Here is a 17,060-nt window from a genome sequence, read left to right on the forward strand (position 1 = left end):
TTCGTCAATGACAATTTATACAAATATTACGGGTTTATTACTTATAGGTATAATGCTCTTCTATATCACCCTTCGCGTTTTCATAAACTCATGACGGCGACAAGACACGAATTATGCGTCCGTTATAACGGGACCACTGACACTATTAACGCCCCCGATGAATACTTAGCTTAACCCTGCTTAACGTTAACATCACTTGTTTCTCAGAATGTCCAGGTTTCATAGCGCTCTACGGGATTACGTGCTGCAAAGAGGTGTTCGACTCCTCGTGATCTTAAGGCGACATGAAAGGGTCCTTTTACATACATAAGACCTCAAAATATTTATAAAACATTTCTCCAAACTGGGTGCACCGAATCATTTGGAGCTTTAACACGTGATTATGAAGGCCCTAAGAACGCGTTCTCAGTTTGGAGAAAGGATTTTCTAAATATTTTTATATTCTATGTATATAGAATGACCCTTTCTTATCGCCTTAAGGATAAGGAGGCTTTGGCATCTCAACATTTACGTTGAAACATCCTCGAGATTTTCCGCTAGAAACTGATGACTATACAAAAATTCCTCAATAGATTCCAAGACGAGCGTAGAAATACATTCATCACAGTGCACCAGGAACGTCTCATAATTCTTCGTGCTTGGCAGAATCGTTGACAAGTTCTGAAATCAGATGGAAAAATAAGCTTACCTATAAACGCAATTGACTTTTTAATGTGACTGAAACATCCTACAGATGTCATTATTCCTCGTTAGGAATTTACGCACCTTCGACTTCCTTTTCTGCCTGCCGATTATCATTCTCTATTTTCTGTTGCAACGCTTTGATCTCCTCGTCATATCCAACCCACTCTGGCAAAATTCGCATAGCAGCTTGTAACTTGGCTTCCTTGGTCATTGGATTGTTACACTGAAGATAATATAACATTAATCGAAACGTTAATAATGTACTGCTGTTCTGTTGTAAATATTTACCAAATCGATGGTTTTCGCGTATTCCTTCGACTCATCGTTGCACCATGTTTCGCACCATAACCACTCTTGAGGCAAAGTTTTGATGGCTACTTGATGAATCATGTTATTAGGTAGATCCTATAATATAATAATTGTTTATTATATCTGATTCGACATCTGATGAGACATTGTTAGAACTAAAAGCAATCGAATAAGCTTATTGAATGGAATTTAATTTTTATCAAACTTCCACCGTGGCATAACACCTTAATAAATAATTTCCGACATAAACGTACTTGATCGAGATTTGACAGACTGTTCGGATCTTGACTTAGTGCTTGATATTGACCCCTAAGACGATCACCAGCAGCGATACGTCGAAAACGTTTCAGATCGACCACATAAAGTGCACTAATGTGATAAGAACGTCCTTGTAAATGATTCCTCCAGTACCCTTGTTTCCAAAACCTGTTACAAACATAATATGATAGATATACCAAAGAATCTACAACGGAGATAATTTGTCTAGTTTCATTACCTGAATCCATCCATTTCTTTCCTACTATCACAGAATGGTGTATATGCGTAAGGAGCACCTTCAAGATCTAGCGTAGCTAATTCTTTCAAATCTGCTCGTACAACCTGACAAAGCAATAAAACAAAAGTCCCCTTATCTTCCTAAAATCGGGCATAATTATTATAATCACCTGATCGGCATCGACGAAAATAATCTTCTTCACATCCAGTGGAAACAATACATCCAGGAATAGAATTTTGTACCCCCAGATGGTTCTTTGCTTCTCCGATTGCTGGTGTAGCCATCGAGGCCACTTGTACTGAACAAGTTCATATTCAAAACCGTATTCTTTCGCCATATGCGGTAGAAAGCCCTGTGAACGTGTAAATACTGCAATTCCATGACCTTTGTTTAACAAACACGGAAGGAGGGTTTATAAAGAGTTAATTTACCTTCAACGTGGGCGATAGATAATTTTTCAAAAACCAGAATTTAACAGGAGTCTTCGTATGCTTAATGACACTGAGCATCATAATCTTCAGAAATCTTTCATATAAATGGCCGGAGGCAAGAGAAAAGATATTCAGCTTATCGTCTTGATCCTTAGGCTCATCGGTGGCAGTAAATGTCCTGTCATCGAAAGATTAAATAATATATCATTAAGATATGCTTACAATGATTAAGAAAAATCAGGTATTTTAGGTAAAGATTCTGAAGACTTATTTGCGAATAATTGTAATATATATCGGAGGGAGAAATCAAGCAAAGGGGGGTTAAATTTATGCGAGCATTTTCAGTGCACGATAGTCCAAATAACAAGTATACAGTCTGAATCGGTTTGTCAAGTGTGACTGTATTTTGCAAACACACGTACTAAATATCTACGTAGTATTCAGTAGCTTACCAAAATATGGAAAAGCTAAAAAGAGAGAGAATAAATGAAAGTTAAGATGGAAATATCTTACATACATTATTTTATAGATCGACGTTAAACGTCATTCGGGAAATAGATTTCTGTAATCAGGCGTACTACTATTATTATACCTGGAAATCGAATTCCAAATCCCAGAATTCTGGTCATCATCGGACAGAAGATCCATTCCGATCTTGTCTGGCTTTTTGGACACTTTTAATTTGAGCACATGACTTCTCAATGAACTTATCAGAACTTTAACTTCGTTTTCTTGTTGAATCACATCTTGGCCGTCCACACTAGAGATATCGTATATCTCAGCAGATCTACCTTGCCGAAGTCTTAATATCCATTCCCCTGGATTGGCTTTCAATTGGAAATATCCCAAATTAACCATCACGATTGTATCAACCATAACTGGTTGAATCTCCGTGCCCAGAGTAATTTGTAATCCCCTTGGTGGATTACCCATTACTGCTTCGAAGCAATGACCCTCGAGAAGTAGATACTCCAATTCAAATTCACTAAAAGAAAAATTATTGTACACAGAAATTATATACAGGCTGAAAAGTTCTACTTCTTGCGAGTTATACAAATTTAACAAACCATAACATCAGATATTAAAATTGCCCATACCTGTGTACACCCATTGCGACATTATCAAGCTTAATATTATCCAGATCGTAAACGCTTTTTACGACTTCTACCAACCAATTTTCTGGTGCGTGAATATATTGCGTCAATAACGAAGAAGTTGGCAATTTTGTAAACCTGACAATCGCTTCGGCTAAATCGCCCTCCGGACTAAATTGTAGTTCTGGTTCGATAACAAAACGATAGAAACTGAAAGTAAAGCATTAATTAATAAACTGTAGAATTTTTAGATGTTTCTTTCTTACAGATCCTAAAATATATCTAATGTACACAATAAAATGGAATGTAACCAACCTCTTCAATGGCATATCACTGTTCTTTTCTAAACAATTTAAAAACACCTTAATCTCACAGTTTAACGATTGTTGTAAAGTGTTCAATATGGGTCCCAATTTTTGAGCACCACGCGATACAGGATCAACAATGGCTACGAGATTGAACGCTACGCCATCAGAATCCGATGCAGGAATTTTAATTGCACTGAAAATAAAGGCAAATGTATTTTAATACAGGATTATACAGAAACGGTAATGTGACATCGTCACAAATAAAGTCCATACCTATGTTCATCTCCATGAAAAGGAACGTCGAAACGACGTCGAGTTTGTGGCCGAGGCACCAATAAAGAAGAAATCTTCATAATCATGTCATCTGTCACATCACTTTTCTCTATTAAAAAATGTATGTTGTATAATCAGCAGTGGAAAAGTAAACGACATATATAAGCATTACAAATAATTATCATAACCTTACCATATTCATCATCATCATCGTCTTCGATGTCATTAAACAGACGACTTTTGATTAAATTTTTAAACAATTTGTCACCGTAGGTACTTTGGCTAAACCTTTCTAAAAGAGAGAAATCTTCGGTGGTAAAAATCTCATCTTCGTCCAAAGGACCAATAACTCGACCGTTGCATACAATTGCTCGGGCACCACTTTCGAGATTAAGAACATTTCTGGCATAATGTCTGTGCACTGCGAGCACAAGGTCTTGTTCTTTCATTTGATTTTGCACTGCTTCATCCTGAATAATTAAAATATTGGATTACATATGACAATAAACATGCCAATCGTCAACAACGAATGCATAATTCAGTGTCAATGCACCGTACATCATTTTTAATTTACCTGAATGACAAAGCTACCCTGTTGAATTAGTTTGACATTATCTTCAATAATTAATTGGTTTACATAATCGACACTCTTTTCTACTGGCAATGCACTCAAAGCAGCGATAGCTATTTTATTAATGTCCTGCCCAAAATCTTGATGGGGTTCATTATTTACTAATATTGTAACTCGAACATCTGTATTCGATTTCTGGAAAAGAATGTTCATGTCTTATTCATTTTATAATAAATTAATGAGTAACGGGATCAACTTCATAATAAAAGTAACACCAGCGATACCCGCAACAGTAGTGAATTAAATTGATCGCTACATTTTAAGTACATACCAAAAATTCAAGTGCTTCAAGTAGCAGCTCTCTCCCCGACGGTTTGTTTAAATCGACAGCAATCCAAAAGGAATACAAATGATGCAAACTGCTACGACGTGGAACATATAAATAATGCATTTTGTCCATCAGCCATGTGAAAGCATCTTGAGCACCCCATTTTGTGAAATCTTCATCCTTAGGAGCTTTCCCGATCAGATTCAACCACGTACTTTTCTCAACTCGCAGAACTCGTTCGTTTAACCTGCATTTCAACACTGTTTTAGAATCATTTATCAGGATTGAGTGGATTTAAATAATTCGATTAAAATGACAATTCAAATCATCGATATTAATCAATTGAATTGCAAAGACAATTGATATTTAGAGTAACACTTACCGTGGCATGACATTAGGCTGATTCATGATGAAATCAATTATGTCATCCCCTTCGGTTATTTCCCCCCGAATAACCGCTTTATGCATCATTGGGATTTGCGACATAATAGTTGACAGGACAGCTTCTTCGAAGGACTCTGCATTCAATTGATCCGGTGGTAAAGGCATACCGTTCAGCAGAGCTTGTGGAAAGGTTTTAAAGCCTGTCCGCTTTACAAAATCACTGGCTAGGTGACGACCCACATCATATTCCGACTCTTCGCCAAGGATATAATTTACATTAGCGGAAGGATCACGAGTCTTGATTGCTTTTTTCACGTCGCTTACCCCAAGACCATCTTTTCCAATAAAACCACCTACCTAAAGTAGAAAGCAAAACATTTTTATGCGCCTTTGATGTCATCATTTTTTATGCGTCTTTAATATTTTAATTTTTTATTTGTCATGGACTAGAACCGAATATCGATCGGACTTACATCTATCAGAAAGTTAAGTGCATCCTTAGGACCTCTTGTCTCCAAAAAATAATGAAATGCATTATTAACTGCAACACTGGGATCCGACAAACCAGTCACCGATGGATCATAATTTGTTATGAACATAAATCCCAAACGTAACGGCGTTGTGTGTAAATACAAAGATTCCATCAATGAAACGAGAGCCGTGGAAGTTTCACTTAATGGATCAATAATTAATACCTGATAAAAGAAATATTAAAGAATCAAGAAAATGAGATTTCACAGAATAAAGTCAAGTTTTGTTCGGTAAGTACTCACTAAATTGTACATATTCCTTCTGATATTTCGAAGAGTGCCGGGAAATGTTGGTCTTAATAACTCGTTTAGGTACGGTGACCATCTGCTGTAACGAGCATCATTCTCAATATCATTTATCCATATGATTGCGGAATCTCTTATATCTATTGCAAAATCTTGGCCATCCGCACCACTGGACAAATCTAACGCTAATAGTTTGCCCATTTTTTTACTGTTAAAACCTAAAAAGAACGTCAATAATTGAAATGAATTCCGTTCAAACTCTACCAATAAATCATTTATATATATAAGACGGACCGATCTTATGAAGAGCTTCCATTATGCGAAGTTCACTCCGTAAGGCTTCTAATAGAGTTAGTATATCAATGGCATCCAAATCAAAGAATAATCCATTAATAAAAAGAGCGGTATCGGTTGGTTGAATACTTAAGCTCGCAGAGAATAATTCTTGATTCAATTTCATCTCTTTTTTCATGTCACCACTCACCTTAGTTTTTATTAGAGACTTTGCCTACGAAGTAAATAAAAAAACATTTAGACATATTTAGATATATGTTATGTGTAAATATATGAAATAAAGTAAGCGATTCAACGAAATATTTGTCAAATATACCTGCATAGGAAAATTCTGAGAAATATCAATAAGGGCTTTAATAGCCTCATCGACAGGAGAATTCATTATTCTCTCCGCAGCTTGATGACTCAATTCCTGAAACTGCCATACTTTCAGCGCTCCTATTTCATGACTCGTTTCAAGTAGGTGCGTTTGCAACTGATCTAATTCCGTTCTTTTATCTGGATACAAATTTCTGAAATAATACAGTGATTAATAGCAATGAAAATATTGTTGTACCAGATACAGATAGTGCCTCTGTAATAACCACCTTACTTTAGAATAGCAAAATTAATCCCATCTAATTCATCGACACCATCATTTACAGATTCTGCATCTTTTCCTGAATTATCCTTGATATCCGTATCATCGGTGGCTTTGTATTCTGTAGATTTCATTTGAAGTTCGACACCATATCCCGAGAGACGAAGCTTTCTATCCAATCTGTCCTACATTATTTAAAACCAATATTTAATGGATCGTAACAATTCGTATCATTTTATTGTAATATCTTCTTACTTTAACATAATGGCGAAGGATGTAACCAATATTTTTGGTTTTCACAAGAGTTTTTAATCTTTCGTGATATTCAACAAATTCAGGGGTACCCAGTTCTCCATAAAGTACGACAAGTCTATTAGAATTTTGTTTTCCTAAATAGTAATGATCCACGCTGTATGTAACAGCTTGAGGCCACTCGTCCTAAACATTACGGAATTCAATAATTATTAGACGCAACCATTGTACATTTTATACACATTTGTTTCAACAATGATATATAATCAAAATAAAATCCTTTACTTCTTCAATTAGCTTCTCCAATTCATCCAATGAACACGTGAACTTCCCACCAACGTCAAATACATTATTGCATCCCAAACCGGAAGCATTTCTGTTCTGAGCCATTTGAGAAAACATTTCTATTCTTGCCGAATAAATGCGTAATGAAAGTCCCAGTTTTAGAACTGCTAATTCTGCCGGTGATAAAAAATCACTGACGATTTCCATTAATATGTTATATCGCTCTCTTTCAGTTGCTGAAAAACAATATGACCTGTATTGCACCGTAACAATGAATCGCAACCATTTCAAATGTTATTCTCACCACTGTTTGCCAGATCATCTGTTCTATTCGATACTTTGTCTATAAAACTCCAAAAGTAATTTGAATTTTCATCGTTAAGATACTCAGCCACTTCCAGTACAAGAGGAGTATCGTTCCACTTAGCGTTGATTAAAGTGGTCACATATTTGTTAATTTTTTTATCAGCTAGCGTGTGACTTGAAGTTATAAGTAACGAATACAGAAATATAAAAATCCACATCTACGGAACAACATGTTTTATAAAAATCCATCCTCGGACTCTTAAATGTTAAATCATTAACACAAAAACGTGGCGGTACCTCAGCAAATGATTATTTAAAAACTTAAAACGCCTTTTACCATAATTTAGCACGAATGTAGTGAAAGTAATACATGTTCTTTAAAATAACAAACTTATAGATCTGTGAATATAACCTCTAAACACACGACGCATGGAGATATTTTTTCATACACTTGCCTTGATATTCGATTGAGTTCTGTTATTTATAAATAACATATGCGTGGCGAAGACCAATCCATGAAGCACAGTGCCGATTAGTGCCACACAATCACAAGAATTGAGACAGATGTGAAAAACCTCAGATAGCACAATGCGTATACCGGTTAATCCATTCGCGATGCATGTATGCTAGCGCGACTTACCTCGCATTTCTATTGGCTGTTCGAGCGGCACACAACCAATAGAAAGGCAGCAAGAAATTTCCAACAGAAAGTATGGAATAATATTTTTTATTACAAATATCACAAAAAATAAATTTCGATGACTACAAGGAGGATTGTAAGGAATTAGGTTGATAGCAGTTTCAAATTCTTTCATCAAAATCTATTTTTGATCAATTATTGGAATAACAACAATTAGAGAGAATTAAATCACATCCATCGGTTTGGAATAACATATAATTATTACAATAGTGCGTAAAGGTACAGTCCTTTCAATGTAGATCTATCACTAACGCCCAGTCACACAATCGAATCATTTACTTAATTTATTCATAATAATGTAAGAAAATCTATAAATCCTGTATGTTTTAAGTACTGGTCCAAAATCGTTATCTTGAATCGGTCTGGTTATCGTAACCTCCAAAATAACTTCAGAATCTAATTTCTCTAACTTAACATTTACTTTATACATAAAATATATAAATTGATATTTGTAAAACGGAATCAACGATATTATACGAACTGAAATTCTCGTGTAGACGTTAATGACTGAATTAAAAGAAATAGAACCCAGCAATTCCTTGACTGTTCCTTGATGTTTTTGAATAGTTACTGCTAGTGGAATGGAGAAGATGGCACAATAGGCCTACACTGACTTGCGATTAAAATAGTGTTATTGTTCTTCAAAGGTATTCATTGACTTAGACCTTATTGAACGCTGCTATATCTACACTTTGCACATAAGACTCGATCTCTTGAATTTTTTCGGTGAGCCAGTCCACTGACACTTTATCATCCTCGACGACACAGGAGATTTGAAGTTTATGGATACCAAAGGCCAGTGGTACAAATTTAGCTACGTACAGGAAAACATTTTATAGTTCATCGTTAAATTAAATGCTATCATATATTAATATACAATAAATGTAATACATACAGGCACCCCATAAAAGACCATCCGATTCAATTTTTCTAACTTCATTGTTCATCGCATCCATGTCGGTCTCATCGGACCATGGTTTAACATCGAAAATTATATTAGATTTTGCAATCAACACTGGTTCTGAAAAACAAGTTCCATCAAATTTCACCCAATTCGGAGAATACTTTCACGAATGATTTGATCTCTCAGATGTATACAGGCTGACTCTTTCGTATCTCCTTAAAAAATGTGTAAATTAACACTCACTGGTCGACTTCTTCGCAGCATAGGCGGCTAAACGTTCTTCTCTAATTTTTGCAGCCTCGGCATCTTCACCCTATCGAGTTACATCCCCAATTCAAATATATTCTTACGTGTACAGTGTATCGCTAACTCTGGCTAACAAATGCAATAAAAGCATTAGAATTGAATCTATGATTTCTTAAACACATTCAGGACGGGTAATTGTCACTTTTGTGTATCATAAAAAATTATTCACGTTCCCCGCGTCCAGAATGCATTAAATGAGTCGAGTTTTGGGAATATCTGGTGCTGCATGATCGTGATGCAAACTCTATATTAAAAAATGACTATCGATGAGTAATGAATTATTATCTGCTATGAGGATTGCAAGAAATATAAGAACAGTAACGGACTTTCGAGTTACCATACAAGTTGCCAACTTATCGATACGTTGGAAGAGAGGCAAAAATCATAGAAAAGAGCCATCAAGGATTAAGTATTTCAAAAAATAACCATCAAGGATTAAGTGTTTTAAAAAATAACACGTATATCTCTGTTTCAAAGCTCCGTTCTCACTTGCCTCAGAGTCAGACCCAAATAAATCCAAATCGTCGTCGTCGTCGTCCTTATCGGCTGAAGTTTTACTCGAAGCTTCCGGCTTAACAGGACACACAGCTGGCTCGAGAACGTAAGACAAAGTCTTCTCTTCTACTGCTTTAACTCGTGCATCCAGCTTGTCGATGATATTTTTCAATTCCTCTACAACTATTTCCAGACCATTTTAATTATACATAGACTTCGTAAAATAGGTTTGTCAATTTCTACAAAGACACTCTTTCGCTTGCCCCGTTAAGAGCTCTGCACAACTGTATATAACATGCTCCGATAACAGCTATAGATAAAATCATTATACATACTGTTTCTAAGATCAAGATTTTCCTTTTCTAAGGTCGCAACGCGTGACGTAATTTCCTGCCCGGAGTTTTTAGCATGAGCAGCGATACCATCCATCTGTAATCACACCGAAAAATGTACCTGCTGATAACAATTTTTGTAAAAAGCAATTTATTTTCATTTGCTTGAACAAATACCGTTCAAACTGATATCATAGTAACAGGAAACCTTAACAAATTATTATGCCGTTTCAATAATGTTTCTAATCCCTGTTATACATTAATAATAATTACTGGTCCATTGAATGGTACTGAACAATTTGAAGAATTAAATCAAGGCAAACGGTGCCTTATAATGAATCATACTTCCTTTAAAAAAAGAAAATGTTAAGAAGATAAGAAAGTGATCGAGCGTGACTTATCGAATGTTGGCTTAGTATGCGAACATAATATGCTTATAACTGATGATATGATAAAGGAGTGAGCAAGGGTAACAGTACTCACACACTGTAAAGACTGTTTAATGTATTCTCGAGCCTTGGCGACCTCGTTGGCCAAACTTCCACCGGCAGGAAGAATTGGGCAAATCGACTGTTGGTTTCCCTGCATCCACCGATATTAAAGATCAACTCACACCAGGCAGATAACCCACCAAACTTACATAATAAGTTGCAACAAACAGGTTATTTGTTTAGTGGAAGGAAATCATGCAAGGAAATCATACAAACATTGAGCATCATTTGCAAGATGAATGTAAATAAAGAAAAGCATACAATACAATTAAGGTTTAAATAATTAGCGAAGGGAAAAGAAGCATGGAGAAAATAAATGTTTACTAGTAATCGAAGACAGGCAGCATCATAGTATAAACTCGTACAAGGTTTATAAATAAAATGCGGCTCCTTTAAAACAATATGTAAGAGTGCATTTCGCTACCGAGTGGTTTAAACTTAGAAACATGCTCACTTTTGCAATTACTAAATTATAAAAATAAGAGCAATGAAAGTAAACTACTAGAAACAAATGTATAGTTCGATAAACTTGATTATTCAATATACATGAATAAACTAAAGAAATCCAGTTTACCTGATAAGGAAACTGTTCTTCTTCTTGCTCTTCTTGAACTTCGGCAACATTCTTAGCTTCTTCCTTACTCTTATGTTTTTTAAAGACTCTATTCTTCTTTTCCTTCGCCTCTTTAGCTTTATGTTTCTTAGCATTGTTATTAATTAAAGCCTCTTTGTCTTCGATGTCTAGATTATCACTTTTCTCGACAAAGGTCACCTTTTTCGAGTCGTTATCATGTTTTTTACCAGTCTTGACAATTTCGACGTGGCATTTATTATATGGTACACTTTTTAAGACAACAATTGTCCCACTTTCCTGAACGAGCGATTTGGATGTCTTTATATATATGTATATATATTAAAACTTTGACTTTAAGAAGGAAGCAGGATTTGTTAGATTAGGATCACTAGTAATAGGCGAGAATTATACAAGCATCATTCCACTAAGCTCAATCATCTCATCACGTATTTAGTCTACAGAAATAGAAGGAAAGTCCCACAAAAGAAATAACTCGCATATCGTATAAATTATTTTATATTACAGATGTTATTTCAAACTAACGGTAGTATCTATTACGTATCGTTAACTACATTTACGTAGAAATGCATCGAGTAACAAAGCAAAAATAAACCAAGCATCGAATTGATTAATCGTATGAACATAATTTCTTGTCACGATAATTCAAAGTTATAGAAATTTAATAAGAAAATTCACTTGATATATAGAAGTCATTTCTATAACAAGAAACATGACGTAAGCAAAGTGGATGATTTCCATTACTGCAATTATTTACTATGGTATGCAAAACTACAGAAATTATATACAACGTATGTATTTAGTATCTTCAACCACCACCAGATATTCCCTAAAGCATTTGTTAAATGTAACAGTGATGTTAATGCATAAAAGCATGTCTCCGGGGGAAACATCTCTTAGACGTGGATGCTGGGGCCAAGGGGGATGGTTAATGATAGTTAGAATCACTGCTCTTAAACATTCCAGAATTTTCCCAATAAGTAATTTTCAAAAGCTTAGAAAATTTGGTCTATCGTTGCAGGAAATATGCCATAGTTGTTAGAAGCATGTTTAAAAGCAGCGATGGACTCCGTCTGATAAATTTCAATTCCATCATTAATATTTCAGGATGTCAGCATAGTTGAAGATCGCATAGCTTTCAGAAAGAAGTCTCTTACCTTTGCGAGACGTTCGTAATGAAGGCATTCCGCTTTATCATAAGAAGGCTTATCCAACCATACTGTTTCTTGGGCCAATGCAATTGCTGCCATTTTCTAAAATACTTATTCTTCGGCCACAAATTAACGTTAATTCTGCAACATGGAGTGCAACATACAAATATACTGTCAAATTATACACAAATACAAATATTTTAGCCAATAAACATAAACAAACAATATGATTAGCATTTATTATATAAAAATTTAACATTCTTCTTAAGTAAAAGAACGAGTCTTCCATCAGACATTTAAATATTAATATATATATATATTATAAAATTAATGTATAATTGCACTATACATATGGCATAAATTAAGGTTATCGTATATTTATGTTATGAATCACTATTTTCATCATCACAATACTCCTTATTATTACAATCTAATTTAACGTTTTTAAAACGTGGTAGCTTAATACTACACATTTCTACCTCTGGAGTTTGTTTCTTTAGTTCTTTTAGTATTTCGGACAACAAATCCTTTTGATTATCACTATTGACACATGGAATAACATTATTTGCATTGAAGTATGTAATGAAATCCTTGAGTTCATTGTACGAAGAATGGTTTGAGTAACAAACATTTATTGTATTAAATCTTTTATCATTGCGGGCTACTACTATAGATGTATCTTTCCCCTTCCACCACTGTACCGATGGTACAATTCTTAAAACATTTTTTGAATAAACTTTTCGACAATTTAAGTCAACAAATTTTCGTTCAATACAAGCATGGATGCGTGTTTCGTTTGCATTATCTGTAACATAATGATTCAATTCCTCTATTCGCTTATATTTTTCATAGACTTTTTCTTTCACATGAATCTTTGTTTTAAATGATCTCGATACGTTCATGAATAAAAATTCAGAACCATAGTTAGCGGAACACTCCAAGAGAATGACATTCATTGGGTTCTCGTCAAGCCAGTCTTGTATTAATTTGTATATCTGGTCCAGAGCTTCCTTCCTACTCGGTAAACTCTTAAAATGTTCATTTAAAAATGTGGTATCAAGATACATTGCGTCAAATTCCCGTGGAATAGAACTTCCAGGGAAGTGCAAGGGCTTCAATTTTGAAATATCACTGGAATGAATTCTAACGTCTCCGGTATACAACAGCGTTTTGGTAGACTGTTCAAAAAGAAACATGACCGATCCTGGACAATGTCCGCTAGAAATGCTGCATACAGATACGTATTGAAACAAACCACTCGGATCTTCGTAACGTATAGAAGTTGGCTTGCAATCTTCCAAAGCCATTATTCTGTCTGCAAGACGACTTGGTAACCTATGTTCATCTTCTAAAATGAGTTTACTTATACTACTACAATAAAGATAACGATTTCTTCTTTGCAAATGTTCAAAAAATTCAAATCTGAGACCTCTCATATGGTCAGTATGACAGTGACTAAGAAAAAAGGCAGACGAATCTAAGTTGTCGGCTTCAAAATGATCCACTGAAATGCCTGGTAACTCCTTGACGAGCCCATCGAAAGTTGACATTTTTGGCACCTGGCTGTGGATTCTGTAATGCAGAAACCAAGCATCAAATTTGCCGTGTTTGGAAGAAATCTTTACCGTAACGAGAGTTATCTATTGATGAACGATAGCAAAAACCTTTCTAACGTTACTACGTTCTAACGGTAGGTGATACTGTTTTCATCTGAGTTGAACATTTGTTTATAATGCCGTAAAAATGTATTAATTTTGAGTTTGCCATGTGTCTTATTGATCAGTCCATTTCCAAGTTGACTTAAACTGCCATTAACACTTAATGCAGATAAATAGAGGAGATACTGACGTACTTTTAACTATTTTATTCTTCCTCGTTACTATAAATACCTTAAACGTGAGTCGAAAATCGAAGATATTAAGTCAATAAATAATATACTGCAATATCTCTGCCAACAACTCGAAATATCAAGTAACACTCGACTGTACCGGATGTTTGACAAGATGGCGCAATCTTCGCCGAACCTGACACCACGTGACGCGATAAGCATTTCCGTTGATTCTGCGTGTTTGTATCTAAGACTAGAGAGAAGCAAAGAATGGCAAAGCCATGCTCTGAGTTTTCACCGCAATTGTGACCCAGAGCTTATAGAAACAGATACTATGTCTCCACCGTCGCTAATAACCAGAGTTGGGTAAGTAAAATACCCTAGGAAATTTACATAACTTTGTACAGTATATTATTAGGTATTTTACTGTACAAATAGCATAAGCGATGTAAATTACATAAATATGGTCTTTATGTTTCCCAAGTTCTTTATGTTGGGCCGAGACTGCTGGCGGCTCTCTGATTGGACGAAGCCGGACCAATCAGGGACTGGGCCGACAGCCGTATGGCAAGTATTCTACGCGTCGCTTTAGGCGGTGGACGCCATATTGCGTGACTCAGTGAGACTTCTAACGCACAGTGAGAAATCGGCCGAATTGGACGCGACACGCGACGTCCATGTGGTTAACATAAATATTTAAAATTCTACGTATCCAAACCAACGGTGGTATTGAATTCATCTTTTGGTACGACCAACGAAGGATGACGAAATCCCATTCAGAGTGAAAAGAAGGAGCTTGTATCTTGAATCGAAATCCAGTTAAACAGTGCAAAGTGTATGTAAATAAAAACATTGCTCCTAATACGAAAGTTTGGAGTTCGCTGACTTGTTCTGACTTGTTTCAACTCGTGCATAAACCATGGTTCCAGTTATCTAACAAAAGGTATTCACGACATATATAATATACAGTATTATTTTTACAGATGATTAATCATGGCTGATTTACACGAGGATATAAAAAGAATGACGCAAATACCATCGACGTATGAACCTGCAACATTTTATCCTGTAAAAGATCCGCGAAGGGGCCAAAAAGATAAAATTCACAAACGTGGACACCGCCAAAAAAATATAGAAGTAAGTCTTATATCTGTTAATTAAGATCCATCATTGTTAAAGCATTTAACAAATTTTAACTGTACGCGATATAATAAAAATCTTTCTCAATGTAATGTATGTTTTCCAGTTGATAGAAGAAAGTGACACAAGTGGTCCAACTATGGTCTCGGGTGACTTTCCATTTGAATATGAAATCACATCTAGCATTAGAGCAGTAAGTCAATTTTGTTTCGTGGTTTATTTCGGTTGTAAGATATTTTTTCTTTTATATATTTCTTTATTAAAATATATTCTTAAAACCGTCTGTTTCATGAAACAAGAAAACAGAAGAAAGTGCATGCGATTTATAATATCGATATTGAAAATGAATATTTCACTACAGGCAAATGGGGGAATGGACTATTCTAATCAGTTTTTAGAAAATGAGTGGAAAAAGAATAATTTAGAAAAAAGTTTAACATCGGAGAGTTTGGACACCTCAAGTTCTTCGGTATCGCCTGATATACTGAGTTGTAAAGAAGATGATAATTTAACTATGGAATGTGAAAGAGATAACAAGAACAATACCACTTTCCGCTACAAACGAAATGCTTTGATAAAAGGACTAATAAAGAATAATATAATAACGTTATTGGAGCTTGACATAAATGAGGAACAGAATTCTTCGTCGTCCATAAATAACAAAGAAGGAACTAATGGGTTGGCTAACGACAATGAATTCTTCAATTCAAATGATCCAGGCTTAACTGAAAGTGATACGAGTGTTTTAGTGCCTAATCCTGAAGATGAAGATTTTTATTGTACTCCGTTGCAAGCATTTGGCACATTAGACAGTAACGGTGTTGACTTCACTGTAGAATATGTAGGAAGAAAAGAAGTTGTTACATCGAGGCGATATCTCATCAATCAAGTTGATGATTCATTTTTTGAATTTAAGAAAAAATCTAGACAGAGTACAAATGAGCCACATACCAACCACTCTACGTAGTAACAGAAACAACGAAATAAGTTTTATTAGGAATATTGTTTAATAGTTTTATTCAACTTTCTCAGTATGTTTAGAAATAACAATGTATTCTTTGTAAATAAGTTGACAAAGACGCATGTTCAAGCAGACTTATATGTATAAGCATATATACTCAGCTAATATCATGTAGGAAGTAAAAAAAAAATTGCATTATATTTGACAGCAGTCACATAAAAAATCTAATTTGACCAAAATTATTAAATATTCGTAGTTGGCACAGTTTGTTTTTATATCTCAAAAATGTCATCTTGGGTTAGAATCTCAAATTTTACTTCTGTCGAATTCGAAGAGTCTCTCAAAGGACTTTCTAATTTCGTGCCTTATACGATATATAATTGATAAGAGAAAGTAGGAGTTATAATTAAGGTTCGACTGAGTATAAATATAAGTTTGATAGAATGTTTAACGTTTTTAAACATAAAGGAATTTATGTCAATATATTTCATAATTCCGAGGGAAAGTATGATTAAAGTAATTATTATAATTGTAATAGACGCAATAATGATGATAAAGAAGATAATCGTAATCGAAGTTTACCACAAATGTAGACGGTGTATACAGGGTAGACCAAGATCGTAGACCAAGCGAACAAGAAATACCTTTAAATTGTAGAAGTTTATATTCAGAAAACTCGGTAGAGTTTCGCGCCAAGTACATTTAAAGGCTTGCGCAAACGGCACTGAATACTTAACGCCAAAATTCGGCACATCAATTCGATAAATATTTATTTATCAATTAATACAT

At 34.9% G+C, this 17,060-nt stretch overlaps 4 protein-coding genes across 8 annotated transcripts; 1 reads left to right on the forward strand and 3 right to left on the reverse strand.

The window, feature by feature from the left end:
• Positions 1–14: 14 nt before the first annotated feature.
• Positions 15–7,994, reverse strand: LOC105696457 (UDP-glucose:glycoprotein glucosyltransferase). 2 transcript variants are annotated; one of them, XM_012418924.2, is made up of 25 exons: positions 7,827–7,994; positions 7,370–7,589; positions 7,066–7,301; positions 6,784–6,966; positions 6,541–6,713; positions 6,265–6,460; positions 5,949–6,162; positions 5,652–5,872; positions 5,352–5,573; positions 4,877–5,235; positions 4,498–4,741; positions 4,170–4,361; positions 3,789–4,065; positions 3,596–3,704; positions 3,330–3,515; positions 3,018–3,224; positions 2,513–2,905; positions 2,373–2,387; positions 1,921–2,098; positions 1,659–1,841; positions 1,490–1,593; positions 1,248–1,419; positions 973–1,089; positions 766–907; positions 15–660 (listed from the first exon to the last, which is right to left on the reverse strand). In XM_012418924.2, the coding sequence occupies exons 1-25, from the start codon at positions 7,863–7,865 to the stop codon at positions 623–625; spliced, it is 4,620 nt and encodes a 1,539-aa protein (XP_012274347.1). In that variant the 5' UTR covers positions 7,866–7,994; the 3' UTR covers positions 15–622. The 2 variants fall into 2 exon arrangements, with proteins under 2 accessions (XP_012274347.1, XP_012274348.1); XM_012418925.2 differs by lacking the exon at positions 2,373–2,387.
• A 183-nt stretch (positions 7,995–8,177) lies between these two features.
• LOC105696544 (probable elongation factor 1-delta) lies at positions 8,178–14,346 on the reverse strand. 3 transcript variants are annotated; one of them, XM_012419100.2, is made up of 9 exons: positions 14,232–14,346; positions 12,349–12,483; positions 11,174–11,470; positions 10,592–10,690; positions 10,112–10,205; positions 9,775–9,959; positions 9,219–9,288; positions 8,967–9,092; positions 8,178–8,885 (listed from the first exon to the last, which is right to left on the reverse strand). In XM_012419100.2, the coding sequence occupies exons 2-9, from the start codon at positions 12,439–12,441 to the stop codon at positions 8,731–8,733; spliced, it is 1,119 nt and encodes a 372-aa protein (XP_012274523.1). In that variant the 5' UTR covers positions 12,442–12,483; positions 14,232–14,346; the 3' UTR covers positions 8,178–8,730. The 3 variants fall into 3 exon arrangements, with proteins under 3 accessions (XP_012274523.1, XP_012274526.1, XP_012274525.1); XM_012419103.2 differs by lacking the exon at positions 11,174–11,470; XM_012419102.2 differs by lacking the exon at positions 10,592–10,690.
• On the reverse strand, positions 12,490–14,229 carry LOC111674355 (protein artemis-like). 2 transcript variants are annotated; one of them, XM_023434431.1, is made up of 2 exons: positions 14,195–14,229; positions 12,490–13,370 (listed from the first exon to the last, which is right to left on the reverse strand). In XM_023434431.1, exon 2 carries the CDS (start codon positions 13,296–13,298, stop codon positions 12,726–12,728), a length of 573 nt encoding a protein of 190 aa, XP_023290199.1. In that variant the 5' UTR covers positions 13,299–13,370; positions 14,195–14,229; the 3' UTR covers positions 12,490–12,725. The 2 variants fall into 2 exon arrangements, with proteins under 2 accessions (XP_023290199.1, XP_023290200.1); XM_023434432.1 differs by lacking the exon at positions 14,195–14,229 and adding an exon at positions 14,007–14,176.
• Positions 14,347–14,804: 458 nt separating the features above from the next.
• On the forward strand, positions 14,805–16,842 carry LOC105696555. Its single transcript, XM_012419120.2, has 4 exons — positions 14,805–15,005; positions 15,154–15,307; positions 15,417–15,503; positions 15,672–16,842. Exons 2-4 carry the CDS (start codon positions 15,164–15,166, stop codon positions 16,275–16,277), a joined length of 837 nt encoding a protein of 278 aa, XP_012274543.1. The 5' UTR covers positions 14,805–15,005; positions 15,154–15,163; the 3' UTR covers positions 16,278–16,842.
• The last annotated feature ends 218 nt before the right edge of the window (positions 16,843–17,060 follow it).

Source organism: Orussus abietinus, unplaced genomic scaffold, assembly GCF_000612105.2.
Source record: "Orussus abietinus isolate OABI.00-Male unplaced genomic scaffold, Oabi_2.0 scaffold15, whole genome shotgun sequence".
Lineage (NCBI taxonomy): Eukaryota > Metazoa > Arthropoda > Insecta > Hymenoptera > Orussidae > Orussus > Orussus abietinus.